This window comes from Ammospiza nelsoni, chromosome 4 (genome assembly GCF_027579445.1).
Source record: "Ammospiza nelsoni isolate bAmmNel1 chromosome 4, bAmmNel1.pri, whole genome shotgun sequence".
Classification (NCBI taxonomy): Eukaryota; Metazoa; Chordata; class Aves; order Passeriformes; family Passerellidae; genus Ammospiza; species Ammospiza nelsoni.
The window spans coordinates 66,231,861-66,252,121 of NC_080636.1; the positions used below are offsets into that span (position 1 = coordinate 66,231,861).

Sequence of the window (20,261 nt, forward strand, 5' to 3'; positions counted from 1 at the left end):
GCCATGGGAAATAATGTTGGTTTCTGTATTAAAAATTAATCTAGAGTTGGGTGAGATAATGACTGAAGGACTCATAAGTAAATAAACATTCATCCCACGATACTACATGAACACCTCAAACACACAACTACTTTAAAGCAGTCCAATTCACCAGTAGCAGAGCTGAAGAATCTTCTCAGTATATTAAAAACTCAAATTAATCCTCCTTAAAGTGGGATGAAAGCTACATTTTTCCTACTAAGTATTCCATAGGAGTTTAACATAAGGCACTGATGCAGTAATTTTTCTGCTCCATCACTCAGCAGAATTGCCCATTACCTGAGAGATGACAGGTGGCACTGAAAAGCCACAGACACTAGATGGCCCTCTTAGCCCAAGTGACACAGAGCACAGCTCGAGCAGCGAGGAACAGAAATTTAAATGCTGCTGAGAGAGGCCAGAATAGGGTTTTATATACATATACATAAAGCACGAGTGACACTGGAACAGCATCACTCTTTCACATTACTGTCCAGATTAATAAAGCTTTGCACAATTACAATTGCTTGCATTTTTACAAATGCAAGCATTTTAAAATAAAATTTTAATTTGAAACACCTTGATTATTCAATTTTTTTTTCATGTAGATGTGTACATCACACTTATTACTTTGTATTACCTACCACAGGACCAAAACAAATTGCCCAAAAAGGGAGTGGAAGAATAAAATCAAGTCCACCTGACATTAAGAATACTAACGTCTGTTACAGTGACACATTTTTAAACCATTAAATGACAAGAACAGTGGCTCTGCTATGAGTACTGTTGCTTTTCTTTAATTAATACACTGCCACACAAAGAACAGGCCAGTACACAATGCCATACCTACTTTACCAAAAGATATTTTATTTGGGTGAATCTTGACACCATGGAAGTTGAGACAGACTCTATATCGTAAGTACACCTCTGTGGTAGAAATCATCCACAGAAGGCACTGCCAGAGAGGTAAATCAAGAAGAGTTACTGCCACCATAGTCACACCCATAGCTTGTAGCATTTAAACTCCTATTCTTAACTGCAGTATCTCTTTCAACACTAAAAAGTACTCTTATATGCATTTGGGTTAATATTTTTGTTCTCCATGTGAACTCAAAGAACTCACAAGTCCATCTTTTGCTGGGCATGCAAACCACTCAGACATACACATTCATTCCTCACTCAATTTTTTTTTTTCTAGTTGATGTTCCTGGACTCAATGAGGTATTGTGGTCATTTTCATGCTATGCAAAATGGCTAAATATTTTGGTAAAAAGCAAAAGCAGATGCAGACATACACAATAAAATAAAATGTGCGATACAGAACTAACCAAATCTAATAAGACATTGCACTATTCGCTCACAGTATTTTTCTCAGCACTTTTTTCTCTAATTAGACCATAAATTCTGCAAGAAGAGATAGATTTTTATTCTATTAGCCATATTTACAGTAGCCACTGTTTGAAAGAGGGAAAGTGAAAAGCAATGATCAATACAGGATTTACACCAAAACTTAAAAGACAAACATAAATAATGTTGCCTACCTTTGGTATAAATGACACCTACTTAAAAATTATAAATATTATGTAAGTGTAACTTTCACTAGCAGTGCTGTTTTTTACTATTTTCTTTTCCCTTTCAACATGCACTAAACAATAGTTAACTAAGTTTCACTCAGCTGCCCTGTTAACAACATAATAAAGAAAAACACTGCTTTAAAAACAAGCGTTGCCCATAAAAATTACAGACAAATAAATAAATACATAAACATCCTCTTCCTTTTAGTCCCTGAAAAAGTTCCTATTAATTGATTACTGTACAGTAAAACGAAACTTTTGTTAAGCAGGCGCGTTAGAATTCGAGAAATGTTTAACACAACGCCACTTCAAAACGCGACAAATATTTAACTTAGTGCAAAGCATTATTTGTGCTTTAAGGCACACAACTTGAGAGCCTAGAGTTATATTTCTATCCAAGACGATTCATTTACTGGATGCGTCCCCCTGCATAGAAGGGGGATGCACAGAAGAGCTTCGGACCCGAGCTTCAGGCAGTTCTAGGAATGAAGTGGAAGTTGGGGACGGCTCTGGAGAGCCAGACGCGGACGGGACCCGGGGGATGGAGCCGGGACTCCGGGGGACAGCACCGAACCAGGGCGCCCTCGCAGCCCTGCTCGCTAAAGGCTCTGCTCCCAGCTGCTCTCGGTACCCAGGCAGCGCTGACAAACCATTCCCGGGACTTTGCCACCACCACCTTCCCTACATCCTGCCCTTTCTCCCGCTCCTTTTCCTTACCCCGGCCCGGCCGCTTCCGCCCCGGCCCCGCCCCTTCCTGCGCCGCCCCGGCCCGCACGCACCGCCCGGAACTGCCGCCCGCCGCCCGCGCTGCGCGGGGACTGCGGTGGCGGCGGACCTGCCGGGGCGCCTTCCTCCTCCTCCTCCTCCTCCTCCTCGTTCTCGTCTCCGGTGAGACACCAGCGGGCGGGAAGAGGGGACTTGAGAGGAGGAAGAGAGAGGATCGGGAAGAGGAAATTTGGGGGAAGGAAGAGGGCGATTGGGAGGAGGCAGAGAGCGACTGGGAGGATGAAGGAAGAGGGGAGCTGAGAGAGGGAAGAGGGGGTTTGGCCACAGGAAGAGGGAATTTTGGGGTTGGGAGGGGAAGAGGGGCTTGGGAGGAGGCAAAGGGGATTTGGGAGCGGGAGGAGGCGTTAGGGACAAGAAAAAAGGGGCTGGGAGAGGACAGTAAGGGTGAGTTCGGGTGGGAGAAATTGTGTGTTTGGCAGGAGGGAGGAAGAGGGAGCTCTCAGGCACACCTGGCCGCTCTTGCCCTCGGGCCGGGTGAGCTCTGGGGGTCCGGGGGCCCGGAGGGAGCGGCGGCCGCGCTGTCCCTGTGGGACACGGCGGTGCCAAGGGACGGCCCCTCCTGGGCACACGTCTCTGTGGGGCGATAATGGTTGTAGCAGGGTGGTATTTTATTCTTTTGAGCATTCTGAAGTGTTGCTTTCAGGTGAGAGGCCTTCCCTTCGCTGGTAAAAGGAAATCCCGGGGAGAAATTTGCAGCGAGTAGGTTGCGGAGGGTCACGTCGTGGCTTTGGCGTAGCTGTTTCAGAAATTTAACTAAAGTTTGCTTCTCTCTCTGAAAAATTACCAGGAGGATGATATCTAGGAATTTGTACACTTGATAAGTTTCAGTGTGGACGTTGAGTATTGCAAAGGTGAAAACAGTAGTGGGGGTGTACTGAATTAACCAGTGGCTTAAGCCAATGAGTAGTGATGTGTTTAAACACCTTCAGGTCCATTTTCTGCAGGATGTTGAAGCTCAGTGGTAGCAGGGCTTAACAAATCTCAGTGGTGCAGGTACAGTGATCACAAAATATCCTGAGTTGAAAGGCACTCACAAGGATCATGCCATTTATCAGGAAAAGGATTCACAAGGAAAATACTTCGCCACTGCTGCGTGGAACAGGTGTGTTAGTGACAGCAGAAAGAGAGAAGGGTCAAATAGTTGATGTCTTCTTTGCCACAAACTTGACCTGTAAGTTGTCCCAAGGCCTTTTACCACAAGGCAGAGCTTAAGGAGAGGAGGAACTACAAGTTGTGGAAGAGGATTGAAGCAGGATTGTTTCCCTGATAAGTCCATGGGCTGGGGTAGACTGCATTCAAGGGTGCCATCAACTGACAGTGTCTTCACAAAGCTGCTTTCTATCGTCTATTAAAGGCCATGAAACTGAGGGAGATCCCAAAGACTGGAGAAAGGCAAATCTTATCTTCATAAAGGGCAAGAAGGACAAGCAAGAGAACAACAGACTGATCAGCCTCATTCCTTCCTGCTGAGGAGGTATTGTGGAGGAAGCCATTTGTGGCATAAGAAGGTAAAAACTGGGCATAGCCAGATCTACCAAGCATAAATAATGCCTGATCAATTTGCATGTCCTCTGTGACTAAATAGCTAGATCTGGAGGTGGAGGGAGTGTTGGATACCATCTGCTGATGGCTTAGGGGGATATAGTGGGAGCTTTAATTTTCCTGAAGATATTGTTGGAAAGATAGAACCAGTCTTTGTACTCCCATGCACATTGGGAGAAGGAGAGACAGCACAACTTAAAACCTTCAGCTCAAAGCAAGGAAATGAGGACAGTGAGGCAATGGGACAGGTTGCCCAGAAAGATTTGTGCATTCCTGTCTTTGGAGATTTGCAGGATCCAGGTAGAAAAGTCCTGAGCAAGCTGGTCTGAATTCGGTGTTGACTTTGCATTGAACAGGAGGTTGCAGAGGGTGACCTTGTGGGTTCCTTCCACAAGGCATGATTCTGTAATCCTGAAATAATTTGCTGTTTTTGTGGAGAAAACAGCAAATATAGGGCATTAGTGTAATTTTTAAAATATTGGATAAGCTGGTTACAGTGATATTGATTGGAATACTAATTTAAAAGAACACTATGTTCTACAACTATATGTTGTAGAATAGAATGTAAAATTAAGGATGCCAGTACTAGTAACTCCATAGCAGGAGATCTTATACGTGTCTTAAAAGAGTCTTTGAAGATGATGACAAGGAAATTAGAACTGATTAATACAATTGTTCTCATTAATACAGTTATCCAGACTACTGAAGTGCGTGAGTTTTGAAATGTCCCTTGTGGAAAGTTACTGAGAAATTATCCTGTCATAAATCAAGTGCTGATTAAGATACTTAAGTAGCAAAAACTGAAAATAGAAGTTAATTTTTTTTCTTCTTTTAAGATTTTCCTTGATCTACTTTGTTAAGACTCATCAGGTCTGAAAGTGACCTGTAAGGGGCATCATTGGTAAATAAGCAAAATATGCCACTGTCACTTGTTAATAGATGTAGTCAGGAAGGAGGTAAATTCTGAGGAACAAAAGGATCCAAAGTGACAGGAAAAAGTGAATTTATTATATGGTAGTAAATGAAAAGCAGTGCAGTGAGCGTGTTGGAAGGAATTATAAGCTGCTGATTCATGTGACTGTGTTTTAAAGTAACTGCTATAGGTTTTGAAGGTAGCTGAAAAGGATATGTGAGTGAAAGGCCTTTTAATCATAAGTGACAGTGAAAAATAAAAATATTGATGAGTCTATAAAAGGATGACATAATAGCAGAAGTCCGTAATAGCATTGCAATGTAAATAGAAGAGGTGTACTTTCTTGGAAAAACATCTTTAATAGTACACCTGCCTCAGAAAATAATAGGAATAGGAGCTCAGAAACAAATGGTTGAAAATATGACCATATCTGAAAATATAATGGAAGTAGATCCATTTGGCTGCAAGTTATGGTGAATAAGATAACACATGGGCAGGTATGCAAAACAGTAGATGGCAAATGAATGAAAAAAAAGAAGAGGGCTCCTACACCCTATAAATCTAGTAAGTTTTAAATTGGAAGACCATGTATTCTGTAGAGTGCACAGTTAAGATTGATTGTTTTTGGCAGAAGACAATAGTATACTTGAAAAATGAAAGAATGCTAAACTTCTTGGGTGTTTTAAGAATAACAACTCACTGAATGACATCTATGTTTCCCCATAGATTTAAATCACTTAGAATAGCCCACCTTGGGAGGTAACAGAAACCTACGGTGAGAAATGTGCTTTTAGAGTTAGGCTGAAGGATGTGCTTGCTTGGTGCAAAACCTGTTCTGCTCAGGGTTCAAGGGTTTTAACACAGCCCTCTGATCTCACAGCTCATTATCAATCTAATGCAGAAAAGACAGTGTCATACTCACTCTTTTCTAAATAGCATTTTAATTTTTATTTCCTATACGAAGGTTCCACTTCAAGAAGAAAGTCAAGGAGGTCTGTCTTACAGAATAGCCTGTGGCATCATCAGTGAAACACTCTGCTGTCCTTGTCTCAAGGTTGTCACATTGCTGTATGCTGATGTGACTGGCAGAGGAGAAGTTTGTGCATGAAAACATTAATGACTGAAATTGGATCTTAGGTTTATAAGTGTCAGTCCACTGTTTGATACTAGAAAACAGTTTGAGCTGTGAACATCTGGAAAGGGCCACTACCAAAAGCAATCATTTGCCTTTTGTACCAGGACAGACATTGTTAGTAACCTGTTTGACAACAGTGTTATTATGGTCCCATAAGGAGAGCATAATTAGCAATTTGCTTTTTTCAGATGATGCTGTTTTTAAGACAGTTAGTGATGTGTTAATTTTTCCATTGAATATACTTCCCTTCTCTAACTCAGTAATAGGTTTTTTAAATTTGGAAATACATTCCTAAACTGAGCATACTTTAACTGTTTACTAAGCCCACTTTCCTCTCTTCTCATGAGCAATTTCTTGTGATATCTTGGTCGTAAGTGTAGTAGCCTGGGACATTATAATTGTCCTCAAGAACAGAGAAAGAACTGCTGTAATTACATAGCAAATAAAGGAATAAGTGTGGAGAACCCTTTTGAAATTTGGGGTTTAACAGTTCCTTTCAATATATGTCTTTAAAAAGCTAGAGCTAGAAACAAATCTGGGAAGTGTTACCTTCAGAGAGATGAAAATTGAATTATGTTTACATTTATTCTCAAAATATTAGAGAATGGCTGTGAATGGCTGCCCGTTTCTCATGTACACAAGTATATATTCCTACTAGAATTCCTCTTTTGCTCAGAGAAGAACTTGAAGGATTTTTTTAACAGGGAGTTCTACAAAATTTCTGAAATTAGTGTTTCGATTCTGAGGTTTTCATTCAACAGAGGGTTTAGCAGAGTCCCGATTTAAGTGTGTGGTGCTGACACTTGGAAGGCATGTTCACAGAACAAAGAAGTGTGGGACATAATCTACCCACAGATCTCAAGAGCAGCCTGAACGTTTATCAGAGGTAGATGAACAAAGAAAAGAGGGTAGGTGCTCCCTGTGCTCTGTGAATTCACTTTTTGTCATCATCAGACAGAGACCGAATTGCCGGGACAGGGCTTGCGCTGCAGTCTGTGCTTGATCAGTGGCACAGCCGAGTAGCTGGTGGGTAGCACTGCCTGGCAGAAGTTCTGTGGCCACCAGAAAATGATTTGTCAAGTAGCAAAGATTAAGGAGGAGAGAGGAAGCTCTTGAAGAGCTTTCTTAACTCTCTGCTGGGTCCATTGATAAAATGCCTATGAAGTTCTGTATGTTGAACTCCTTGATGATCTCAGTCAAGCGATTCTCTGGTGTCTCGTGAAAGCTCAGCATGAGATAAAGGTTCCTGGGGACTTGTAGGCAGGTGTGGAGGGAGCAGCCTGCCAGTGCTGGTGTTCTGGCCAGAGAGGTAACAGTTCACTGCCATGAATATCAAAAGGAATTAATCAGACAGAACCTTAGAAGCTTCAGATGAAAAAGCTGTCCAGACAGTGCTTTTGATGAAAGAACTCATGAAAGGTTTTTCAAGAATGTCTTCTAGATTATTGTAGGTAAAAACCCAAACCCACAAACATCTTGATGTGTTTTAAATGAGACCTAAAGGGACAATAACACTTCTCATACATTTTTAGAAAAGATCAGGAAACTTCCCATGTTATTTCTTAAATTATTGTTATTTACTGATTTAAGTTAGCTATCGATCTTTGTAGGAACAATTTCTGATGTAAATTCCTTAGAGTTTTTTAAAGAAATTAATACAGTGCTCCAGAGTGCAGGAATATATTGCTATGAGGCAAAGAGTTTTTTAAAGTAATTTTAACATTTTCCTCAGTTTATTCTATTTCCATGGACACTGTGGCATCTCACAGCTCTGGATAGTCATTTTATGACATTACACTTAGACTGTCACATGAGTATGTGAATAGGTCACAATCTGAATTACAAATCTTTTCACTGTTTCAGCTAAATTTAGGAATGTATTTTTCAGCTATTTTTTATATTTATATATATACATATATATATATATATAAAATAATACACTAGCTGTTTATATCTTACATGCTACAATGAGCTGTTCTTTTCAGAAGTTTCAAAAGTTAATTTTTCTACAAGTAAGATTTTTCTTAGTTGCTCTTAAGTGATCAGCGAGTTAGAAATCACTGTATGTGCAAAAAGTGTTAGGGAGAAGGGTAGTGATTGCTTTTTTGAAGGTAATATTTATTTTTAATACTTTTCAATATTTTTATATATGAAATATCAATAATATGATATTATAAATATCATTATATGATAATTTTTTTCATTTATGTAAGTATGATGAGTTTCATTTCTGAATATCATATATGCCAGAGAATGAATTTGACATTTCAGATGTCCAGTCATATTCTAAGTTCTGAAGCACTGAAGTTCACAGCCATCTTTAGTGATAATTAATTCACATATAATCCTTGCTATGGTTTAATATAATTACATTTTAAAAAGAAAAGAAATCTTCTATTTGCCATATGCTGTTTGAATTATGCTCCATGTGAATAAAGTTGTCATTGTTTTTCGTTTTCCTTTTAACTCACATTGAAGACGCAACTATGGCTGCTACAGTGAACTTGGAGCTGGATCCCATTTTTCTGAAGGCCCTGGGCTTTTTGCACTCCAAGAGTAAGGACTCTGCTGAGAAGCTGAAAGCACTCCTTGACGAGTCGTTGGCCAGAGGAACCGACTCCAGCTATCGTCCCTCTCAGAAGGTACTGGCGTTGGGCAGCATGGCTCCTTTCTGTGAGCCTTAATAAAGCTCCTGCTGGGCTTGGTCCCTCTCCTACAGCTGGGAAGTTAAAAGAGAATCAGAAGTTGAGGAAAAAGTAATCATGGAGTGTTCATATTCATCATTCCCCTTTTCCATACAACATAATCCTTTCAATTAATGGAAGTTAATGGGAAAAAATCTCTTTACCTTGTTGATCCACCAAGACTTAAAAGAGATATTCAGCATTATATCAGACATGCTGTGTCAGGTGCACTCAAATTTACATATTTCTGCAGTTACATTTCAGAGCTGAAAGTTCTTTAAGATATAGATTACATTTGCCACAGAGAAATAAGAAACAAAATACACTATTTACCAATAAAGCTGTATCTCTTTCCTTGAAATTCTGTTGATGAAGTCATAGGAGAAAACCACCAAATGGTTCAAAGCAGAAATTATTTGCAGGCTGAAACCATTGATGTCCAATGGACAAACATTACTTTTCATCTACTGAAAATCACTGAACACCTGCTAGAGAGAATATTTGACTGTGAGATGAGCGTATGGAAATAGCCAAGCGGGGACATCCTCGTGCTGCTGTGTATTGCCATATGGATAATGAGGTCTTGTTCTCCCCTAGGATGCCTGCATGTCAGCCTGCTGTGTTCTAGTGATGGGCTGTATGCTGATACATTTGCAATATTTCATTTCTACGTGTCTCCAAATATCTGAAAGGCACTAGTATGCACTGCTCAGCATACATCACGCTTTACTGTGTGGTCTAACTCCTTTCTGTTAACTCCCTGAAACCTAACACAGGTCTCAAAAGTCTCAGGTGCCCTTCATCTCAGAGCTCAAAAAAGAAACATGTGGTTTGAGGAGGAAGCAGGGAGCAGAATAATAGTGCAGAGAGGTTTGGGAAGCCAATTCTACTAACAACTTGGCTGGAAGTCACCTGCCCTCAGGTGAAACTGAAGCTCAGGCCAGAGGAAGAAGTCTTTCGTTCTCTTTTCAGTATATATCCAATATCAGCAGGACTGCAAAGGTCATGAAAAAAAGTACAAGCATTCTTTTCCTTGCATTTTCAGACTGCAGGGTGAATTTGTGGTTGACCATGAAATCCAAGAAGAGAGTAGGGAGCACAGGATTACCACAGTCAAGTCAAGGAACTTTGGGGGGCTGAAGCTCAGGGCTGAGGACCTGTCCCAGTATACAGCAGAGAATTGATCCCATCTTACCAGCTGGGAGGGGTACCTTGTTCATGCCCATCAGTGTGACTGTCACTCATTTACAGGCTCTCCTGATTATTATCCATTTGCTGACACTAATGTGTCTTTAATGAGAACAATTGATTTCTGTTGATATCTAAATTTATTAATCTGATAGACAAATATGGACTGAGATTAAGAGGAGATCAATATTTCTCTCCATGAAGGAATGAATTATTGATGTCTGATTATATCAGCTGTTAGCTTGTGTTTTTAGCTTATATTGAATTTTGTCCCTAGAACTATCTGAAAATCCATGTTCATTACCTCTTTGAATTTTAAAAGCAGAAATGTCTCCTTTTTAATTGATGTTCCAAAGAGGATCTGTCTTTGGAAAAGGAGCACCTTTTCCTCAGAAAGGTGAGTGGTAAGGGAAGATTTTATTAATTCTCTGCAATTGTTGATGTAATACGAAAATATTTTAAGAAATGGTTTTTTTATATAGAAAGTGTGTATGTAGATCCGTGTTGTATGGCATATTGTTTGCCTGTCCTGTTATCTCACTAATTGCAAATTAGGTAGGAACTGAACAGCAGAATTTGGCTTCAAGTTTTGTTTCTGTTTCCAGGAAGTAGAGCAACCAAAAGTATCTGTCACCAAACCCATCAAGCAAGAACCTAAAGCTTCATCCAGTTTGCCTTCTGGCAACAACAATGGCAAGCCCACTGCATCAGAAAAGGTGAAAAAAGAAACAGAAAAGAGATCTGCAGATAAAGTAAGTTATTTTTGTTCTCTAGTGAAATAACTTGATTAATGAACTCAAAGGTGTTTTAGACAAAAGCTCCCCTTTTCAACTCCTCTTCAGCTCATCTAGCCTGTGAGTTACATGTGCCAGTCATGTTGCCATTTAGGCAATCTAATAAATGTCTTCTTGTAATTATTCTGTGATTATTTTTCCTGCTCGTTGTGGGGAGATTGGACTTAAAGGATGCCTTCCAAACCATTCTGTGTTTTAAATCATAGGAGATTATGTCATAAAAGATTACTAAAATGTAGCAAGTTGAAATGTGACATTCCCAAAGCTTTTTCAAGGATTTTGAGGTGAAGTACAAAAAGGGAGCTTGAGCTTCTAGTTCATAAATATTTTGAAGAAAATGTGTAATTAAAGAAAATACATTGTGTGTATGCTGCATAAAGTACACCTTCTTATACTGCCAATAGAACTGTTCCATTTTAACTCATTTTAATAATCTGCTAGCTTGTTGCATTTTCACATTCTGTGTGTGTGTGTTTAACAGACGAAAGGGGATCCTGCTGAAGGAGCTGATGCACCAAAGAAGCCCAGGGTGGAGAAGCAGGAGGCTCGTTCTTCTCCTATTACAGTTCAGACAAGCAAGGATTTATCTATGCCTGATTTATCCAGCTTTGAGGAAACCAGTGCTGATGATTTTGCCATGGAAATGGGATTAGCCTGTGTTGTTTGCAGGTAAGTCAATATTGCTTCTTTCTAGCTAGGTGTAGTTACCTTTTTTTTTTTAATCAAGTTAATGCTTCTCAAAGTTTTTATTCTGGAAACAACTTAATTGCTTAATATCCAAAATTGATAATGCATTTAAGGCTCCGTCATGAATAAAAATGGTTTCTTGAAAATGGAACTTTTAGAGAGTGAACCAGCTTTTCTTCTGCAGGAAAGGACAAGTGAAAATAAAACTAGGTAAGATGCAAAACCTATCATGACAAATACATTTTTCAATTATCGCAAAACAAAATATTAATGGCTAGGGATAAGTGTTTTTTTAAAAATCAGTTCTCATCTGAAAGTACTTTTAGGTGGTATTAATATGAGATCTGTATGTGTTGCTCTTCTTTTCCTAATCATTTGACATTAGTTTACACATAGCCATGTTTTATCAGCAAATATATCAGCAGTGAAGACAGGTTGTTTTTAGGTTCCAGTAAGGGCTCTAATTCTGGACTTATTAACATGGTACTAGCAGTTCATTTATTGTTAACAGATATGCAAAATACTTTTGAATAACTATCCCAGGATCAAATCACTCACACCAGGATTTTGTTTCACAGATCATTTATATCCTTGTTAGGCCCCAATGCTGCCAAAAGGAACAGTTTGGCTCTCCCAATTTTACCTCCCTCCCTGGACTGTTTATGGGGGGTATATTGCCAGTACAGTTTGTGATCAACTGAATCAGCCCCTGGATCAGCTCTCCACGTGGGTTTTTCTGTAGGTTTGGGATTCAGTCAGCTCAGTAAGAGTAAATGCTTATGCTGGCATGTGTGTGTAGAGCAAGGACAGAGAAGAGGCACAGGCCTTTTGGCAGCAGTATGTGTTTTAGCTCAGCTTGAGTTGGTTGGGAAGCATGTGCAATAATATTATTCTTTCATCATTTCCATGGTTATTCCTGTTGTGAAGATAGGGAGGTGCTGTCAGTGCACAGAGGATAAATGTCTGTAGTTACAGATGATTATACTGGTGACCAGTTGGGGTCCAATGGGATTTCATGTTACTCCCATGTGTTAGCTCAAATATTTAGTTTCTTGTTAGAAACATTGAAAAAGGAAGAAGTATCTGAACTTTACCTTTTTTAAATATCTGAACTTTACCTTTTTTCCTGCAAATTCCATTTTGGCTGTCTCCTAAAAGAGGCAAAGCCCCCTTCAGTGGTATGTTAAAATGCTACTAAAAATAGTAAGGTATTACCTTGTTTGGCAGGAGGGGATAATGAAGCTTCATTTATACAGTCTTGACTGCTGTGAATGATTAATTCTGTGTCTTCCCTGGCAAAGAAAAGCACTTGCAGGCATAATGAGAAATGCCTGCAAAGTAAAGAAACAGAAGAAAGGAAATGCAACTCCTGTGCCCAGTGTAGCCAAGACTTTGAAAGGCGCAGGCCAGAGACATGGCTCCATTAGCTGTTCCACAGTCCATGTTTATTTAACCTGGCTGCTGAAGCTTTGCTTCTACCCCTTCATGGTCACCAACTTGAGTGTTCCTGTAAAAGATGTATCTACCCTGGCTAACTAAAATATTTCTGATGCCAGACAGAGGGAGAAGCACTGCTGGGGAAGGAACAAGTCATTAGAGAGAGAGTGGCAACAATCACCCCAAGACTGGATTGTTTTCATTTTACATGGAACCTGCTGAAACAGATGTCATGTGGTTGTCTGTCTCCAGCTCACACTGGACTGGATGTTTTTCAGAGGACTTGTGCTTTCAAGTTCTGAGTCCAGCACATTGGTCAGACAGTATTCCTCTATTTATTGCACCCTTTTGGGGGTGAGCCAAAATAATAACATCCTGGTATGTTTTTAAAATTTTTATCTTGAGCCAAAATAATAACATCCCTGTACATTTTTAAAATGACATCTTTTAATAACTCAATCATTCAAACAGTTGTGAATGAAAACATGTCAAATTGCAGAGTAGGTGGAGTTCATAGCAAAAGAGTGTATATTTATATTGCTTAAGAAGGCAAGCTAACAAGAACCCAACTGTGGGTTCACAGATCCAAAAAAGTGCTTTTGAATATTAACTATTCCTTTTTAGAGATGTAAAAACTAAAGCAGAGGCATGAAATATTTCTTCAAGATTTTCCAAGTGTCAAATGTATTTTCATAGTGATTAGGAGTAATTAGTATTGATGCCTGTGGTGTTTTTCTTCTTGTTCTTTTATATCAAGTTAGTTGTTCTTTTTTACTGAGTTAGGCATAAGGAGGGGAGGAAAATTAAAATAACTTCATTCTCTCCAGTACTTGTAGCCTGGGAAAAACAGGACAACTCACCAGTTATGAAGGCTCCTCACTGGCTCCTCAGTTGTACAAAGAAATACTACAGGAAATGCTACATGAAATTTGTAGATGATAGCGAAGTTTTCCTCCTAAAAAAATACTTTTAAAAGACTGGTTTGGAAACAACCACCTAATTTTCTATGAATACTTGTTTGTTTGGTTGGTTTTTGAAGGAAAAAATCATTAGGTTTATTACTTAGTAATCTAATAATTTAAAAGTAACTTGTTTCTGAGCATGAAGAGTTCATGGGTTTTTAATTAGTTGGGGGTTGGGTTTTGTATTTTTAAAGTAGGGTGAATCTCCCTCCTTGAGACTATTTGTTCTGATTCAGTTTATTTAGGAATAGAAACCAAACAAAACATCTTTTCAATATCCTGAATGTAAAATAATGGACGCTAGGATTTCAGAAAGGTTTCCCTTTCTGTTTTTAAGTAGCCTGTTTAAAAGAGAAATCTTTCTTAGAAAATGTTCCAGTACTTATATGGACAATACCTTCAGACTTTGTTTTTCTGTTATATAAAGAAATAAGGGATTACCTTTCCCCATGTATCTACAAATAGAGTTTCCATGGTTACCTGGGTACCTGCTCCTCGGGGATATGAGCAAAAGCAGCTTAGCAATTAAATAGCTTGATTTGTCATCTGAAAGGAGGAATCGTTAAGAAAATGATATTTGGGTAATTCACAGGCAGACTCCCAGCCATGTATATATCACTAATGTGTCATTTGTACAGCGTGATTACTTTCAGCAAGGCCCACACAAAATGAAGCCCTCATCACCAGCTTGCATGTTTGCTTCAAGGCAGGACTGCACAATTAATCCTTTCTATTCCATCTCTCCATGATTCTGGTATTATCTCAAATTCCACGTGTCTCTTTATGGGGTAGAGACCAAAGGGATGGCTAATAAAACATCTTCAAAGTAGCGTAGAGCTTGGGTGATGAGGCTTTTAAATTCTGCAGCAGAAAGCACTCCTACATGCTTGTCATTGAGAAATTATTTGTTCTTGAACTGTATTGCTCTGCAGCTGACAGCAAAATTACCCAAATGGAGACTGTCCCTCACATGCTATTATAATGAGGAAGTAATTGGTGTTCTGTGATGTATCCACAAAATGCCCAGGTGAACCAAAGCGGGCAAGACTTACATCTCTGCTCTAAAAATCAAACAGAGAAATCAAGACTGTCATATACACATGTTTAATAGAATGGAAGTCTTCAAATCTCTTGAAAAAAATTACCTTTAAAAAATACCAAATTTCTGAAATGTTAGTTAGGAAGAACTGATACAGGAGGAAAAGGAATACATTTGATTTGCCACAGGTAGAAAATATATGTGAAAGGAAAAATATTTTTATTTTTTATCTTAAGCCTTGCAAAATTTTCAACAATTGGATAATCCTTTAAGTGCTTTCTCCCATAATCTGTTCTTAACTATTTGCTCTGCAGGCAAATGACAGTTACTTTTGTGAATCAGCTAGTGGAGTGTCAGGAGTGCCATAATCTGTACCACCAGGACTGCCATAAACCTCAGGTGACAGACAAGGAAGTGAATGATCCTCGGCTTGTCTGGTACTGTGCCCGCTGTACCAGGCAGATGAAGAGAATGGTAGGAGTCACTTTTTTGTCTCGTGTGAGCACTGTTTGAATACAGCAGGCTATTTCTACTGTGTGAGAATATTTCCTGGGTTAGACAAGTCTTATGAAGCATGTTAGAGAACCATTTTTGTCAGCAGTGCTTCCCTTGCTGCAGCTGTGGTTTTTAATGTAGCATCTCAAAGAGTATTCTGTAATGCACTTCTTAAACAAAGCTTTTTAAAAATCAGGTGGCTGACGAAAAGTGAAATAGGATTGTTTCCTGCTTGGGAAGCAGAAGTTAAAACCTCTTTTTTTTTATTTCAGGTGATACTCAGCTTGTAGTAATAGCTCTACAGTTTGTTTTCTTTTGAGCTTTGGATATGAATGGTTCTTTTCCTGTAGGACAAGACTGCCAATTCCAGTCTGACATATTGAATGTTCTCAGGGTCAAAAATAAGCTGAGGGTAGCACATTCCGGTTTAAAAAAAAATTTTAAAAAAGCCTTTATTTTGATTTATCTGCATGACTGAACAGTATCCTACCAGATTCCCCCTCATCTCCTTATGAGAAAGAAACATAAGAGCTTTGGGTGCATGGAACACTAGTGACTTTAGTTCTGATGTTTTAAAATCACACCCAGAATACAGAAAAATACAGCAGAAAATGTGTTTTGAAACTGTTCTTTGATAATTGAGCAAGTGTTATCTGTTGAAATGGCTCCACTTAGAAACAAGGAAAGAGGGCAAAGTAAGATCCTGGCCTAGGATGTACCAACACTGACTGAAATATATGATTATTGTAATGATCTCCAGGCCTTTGAACTCAGAGATGTGTTTGCTTGAGGTCAGTTCCTGCACAGGGTAGCCAGTTTAGCCATTGAGCAGTTGCCTTCAGTATGACCTTTCCTTTTTTTGTTTTGGCATGAATTCTGCCATTTTGCCTGCCACTTCTTAGCAGGCTCTTGCAGCCTGCATCCCAGTACTGCTCACGTGTCTGTGCCTTGTTCCTGTAAAGGCCCAGTGCTTTCCTGCTCTCCAAGTGTCAACACTGCCACTCTTTCCACACTGAAATAGCAAGCTCTGTTCAGGATGCTTTTTGGCTGGGCCCTGGCCTCAGTACCATATCCAGCACATCTCCACATCCCCTGTTGCCTCAGTTCTCAGGGACCATTAAACCTGAGATTGTAAAGGCTAGATTGCAGTCTTCAAATGCTCATGCTTTTTGTTAACAGTCAAAACAGTCCATGTTATGTGGCCCATAACTTATTCAGGGTATTTTTATCCTACCACTTACACAGGCTCAGAAGACACAAAAACCACCTCAAAAACCAGCTCCTGCAGTGGTTTCAGTTGCACCAGCTTTGAAGGATCCATTGGTCAAGAAACCAGAAATCAAGTTAAAACCTGAGACCCCACCAGCTTTTCTAGCATTCAAGAGAACAGAAGTCAAGGTAATGTAGTTTAAATTTACCAGAGGAAGAGTTTGTTGCACTGCACAGATTAATAGGGTTTTTTCCCAATTAGACCAATCTTTCACATAAAATCCATAATTGAAAATTGTCATCAGTACCAGAGCATAGTAGGTTTGCATGAACATTGAAAGAATGGGGGGAAAAAACCTCACTTCATGTGTGGATGCCCCATCCCTGGAGGTGTTCCAGATCAGGCTGTGTGGGGCTTTGAACAACCTGGTCTGGGGGAAGGCATCCCTGCCTATGGCAGGGAGATTGGAACTAGATGATTTCAAAATCCTTTCCACATCCTGAACCATTCTGTCATTTGTGGATCATATAAAATGTGTCATTTGCTCTCTGTAGCCAAGTAACTTATGTGTATTTTGACACTTGGAAGGCTTTTTCTCATGGCAATAGTGGCACTGACAGTGCTGGGTTTACACTTGAATTTGATGATCTTGAAGGTCTTTTCTAGCCTAGATGGTTCTGTGATTCCATTGTAGTGAAAGTGTTGCTGACTCTGTGAGATTTAATTTGGGAGCTTCTTAAATATGGACTTTCCTGCCCAAACCATTCTGTGATTCTGTTCTTTGATTCTTTGTTGCTTCATGTTTCTGGTTTTCCTAGTTAAAATATTGTCAAAAAGTCAAAATGGTCAAAGGTGGTAAACCAAAAGCAGTGTAATAAATAACAGAGTAGTCTCATAAAGCATGACCCTTTCTTAGGAAAACACAGTTTTATCTGAAAATCAAAGCAATTATTAATGTGCTCAAAGCTCTGCCTGGATGCAAGCTGTCATGAATACTAGAATGGGTATTGCTCTAGTACTCATGCTTGTGAATGACTTTTTTCATGTCAGCAGAGTTATTTATGTGCCTAAACAGGTTATAAGACCTGGGACTTGATTTCTTCCATCAACTTTACTGTTTAGAAGTTGTCTGGGTATACCATAAAAGAAGTGTTACTTGAATAGAGAGGTTTAGTTTTTGTTTTGACTCTGCCATTTGGTCTAACTCTGATTTAACATTTAACAACATATCATCCTCACCTGAAGCCTGAGGATTGTAGGATTTAAGGTGTGGGAAGTCAGAGCAGATAGCACAGTGCTTCACAGGCAAAGAGAACCCATGTTTGCAGAGTTTGTCTTTTGCAGTACCTGAATGGGAAAAGACTATAGGATAGTATTTCTTTTTTAATTTGGAGAAAGGAAACAGTTTAGATACTGCTACTTGGACGGTAAGACTGTAGTAAATGCAATACTTAATTGCTCAGTGTCTGATTTTTGTCTGAGCTTCTGTCAGCTTGTTGAAAAGTGACACCTGGTAACAACAGTAAGCAAATTAAAAAGAAGCCAAGCCACCACCTTTTATATAGTTCACAAATTTGGGCTTTTATTGTTTATGGAGGGATCCCAGTGCTGTGTGGTAGTCTGCTAAGTGTACAGATGAGAGGGGAGAAGGGATACTGTGTTCTGTGTGCCTGGAAGATTGAAAGTTGGCTGCACCTGGCATCCTTTCCTGTTCTTGTTAGTACTTTTCAGCTGTGGTGGCCAGTGATGAAATATTGTCCACTGGGTGTTCCTGGGAGGAGAACCGAATCAGAGGCTCAGTGTATTCCTGCTGTGATGTGTTACACAAATAGATGCTGCTATAATAAGAATGCTTATTTATTTTAGACCTCAGCAGCAGTTTCGGGGAACTCTGCCAGTACAAGCGTTTCCTCTTCAGCAACGAGTGGCCTTACAGGATGGGCTGCATTTGCAGCCAAAACCTCCTCTGCCAACCCATCCACTGCCAAGCTGGGATCGACAGCACAGAGTGCCGGCGGGAAGCCTGCAGCTTCTTCAAATAACCAGAAACCCGTGGGTTTGTCAGGGCTGGCGACTTCCAAGACGGGGCTGGGGGCCAAAATAGCTTCTGCCAACAACAGCGCGAACCCCGTGCAGCTGAAGCCTCCCCCGCCGCTGACCCTGGGCAAGACGACGCTGAGCCGCTCGGTGAGCAGCGACAACGTGAGCAAGGCGGGGCTGCCCAGCCCCAGCGGCGCCGCCCCCGGCACCGGCGGCGCGGCCGGCGGCGGCAACGGCAGCGGCGGATCCGGCTCCGCGGGCAGCAGCGCCGGCAAGGCCGCGGCCGACACCGGCAACCAGCCCGCGCCCCTCAAGGGCCCCACCTCGCAGGAGTCCCAGCTCAACGCCATGAAGCGGCTACAAATGGTTAAAAAGAAGGCTGCTCAAAAGAAGCTCAAGAAGTAGTCTGGCTGCTCGCTGATGTTGTTGTGTTCCGTGAGACAGCCCCTTGGTGTTGTTCTTAAAGGAAATCCCGCAGGTACTGGACTGAAAGAGGTTAAATCAGGGAAGCCCAAACCTTATGTAATACAGAAGGTCAAACCTTTATAATTCTGGTATTCCTTCTGCCTTTCCAAATCTGTGAATTGGATATGTTAGAGGAATTCGTTATTACATGCTCCTGGTTTTGTAGCTCAAAGCACTGAAACTTGAAACTGAAGATGTTGGGTATTTTTTAATATTAAAACTCCCACATTTGTGTAGATACTTAATAAATTGAACTTGCTGAAACCATCATTCTTAAATGCTAATAATAAAATTATTATTAATCTGGGAAGTCATTGCCACTCTTCTTTCACCCCATATTCCAATACTTAAAATGCTTCAGATGTTTAATATTGTGCAGAACTTATTGCCTCAAATTATAAAGCTTGTTAGAGGAAAAAATAATTTCAAAATCTAACTGTTTGACAACAGTATATTTAGATTGAGATTTTTGGTTTGGCAGTTTGCTAAATTGACCTGTTTTGGTTTTATACAGTGAGAAACTTCAACTAAAAAAACAGAAGAAATTCAAAACTGTCTTCAAGTTTTCTTAAAATGTAGAGAACTGTCCTGTATTTGAGAAGTATCAGGTACTCCAGCTCTCCACTGTTACCCTGATCTGTTCTTCGTGGTTTGTGCTCCCTCTCTTCATTCCAGCAGCTCCAGGTTGTGTTCAGCTTAGAATTGGCTCGAGGTGGGCGCTGGAAAACGACATTGAGTCTTGCTCTCTGTGTCTAGCACATGGCAATTTCCCTCCATTCCTTCTGTGATGAAGGGAGCATCTCTAAACATGAAAACATTTTGGACTGTATTAGGTTTGCATGGCCAGTGTTATTTTCTCCTTATCATACTCTGATTTGATGGGTAGTAAGTCACATTAATCTTCCATTATGGTAATTAGTGAATGATCTCTCTCTTCCCTTATCTTGACCTATGTCCCTTCCATCGTAGTTTCTGTTCCCCCCCCACCCAGCTGAGGAGGGGAGTGAGTGACGGAGCGGCTGGGGTGGGCACCTGACATCTGTCCATGGTCTGTGCTGACACAGACTGGCATAGGTAGGTGAAAGCAGCTGTTTCTCTTTGCCATCCTGTATTTTAAGTGTGTGTAAAGCTTGGTACATTTCAGCTATTTCCCATACTTCATTTCCTTTCTCCACAATTCAGATTTAGGCTATAGTTCCTTAAACAGCCAAAGGAATAGTTTAATTTACTCAGGATTGCCTCAGCTGCCTGGAAAATTTGCATGTTTTTTCAGCTATTATTTCCTGTGGAGG

The 20,261-nt window shown here is 40.2% G+C and overlaps 2 protein-coding genes across 3 annotated transcripts in view; one reads left to right on the forward strand and one right to left on the reverse strand.

Moving 5' to 3' along the window:
• The window catches only part of GSTCD (glutathione S-transferase C-terminal domain containing), a 44,313-nt gene extending 41,976 nt beyond the window's left edge, over positions 1-2,337 (reverse strand). The window contains exon 1 of the mRNA XM_059470284.1: positions 2,310-2,337. The gene's annotated coding sequence lies outside the window, so the exon portion shown is untranslated. The remainder of the gene's footprint in view (positions 1-2,309) is intronic.
• Positions 2,338-2,368: 31 nt separating this feature from the next.
• On the forward strand, positions 2,369-19,279 carry INTS12 (integrator complex subunit 12). 2 transcript variants are annotated; one of them, XM_059470466.1, is made up of 9 exons: positions 2,436-2,480; positions 3,323-3,480; positions 3,733-3,886; positions 8,447-8,610; positions 10,446-10,592; positions 11,116-11,303; positions 15,074-15,233; positions 16,500-16,652; positions 18,331-19,279. In XM_059470466.1, exons 4-9 carry the CDS (start codon positions 8,455-8,457, stop codon positions 18,907-18,909), a joined length of 1,383 nt encoding a protein of 460 aa, XP_059326449.1. In that variant the 5' UTR covers positions 2,436-2,480; positions 3,323-3,480; positions 3,733-3,886; positions 8,447-8,454; the 3' UTR covers positions 18,910-19,279. The 2 variants fall into 2 exon arrangements, with proteins under 2 accessions (XP_059326448.1, XP_059326449.1); XM_059470465.1 differs by lacking the exon at positions 3,323-3,480 and having other exon boundaries at positions 2,369-2,480.
• Positions 19,280-20,261: the final 982 nt, after the last annotated feature.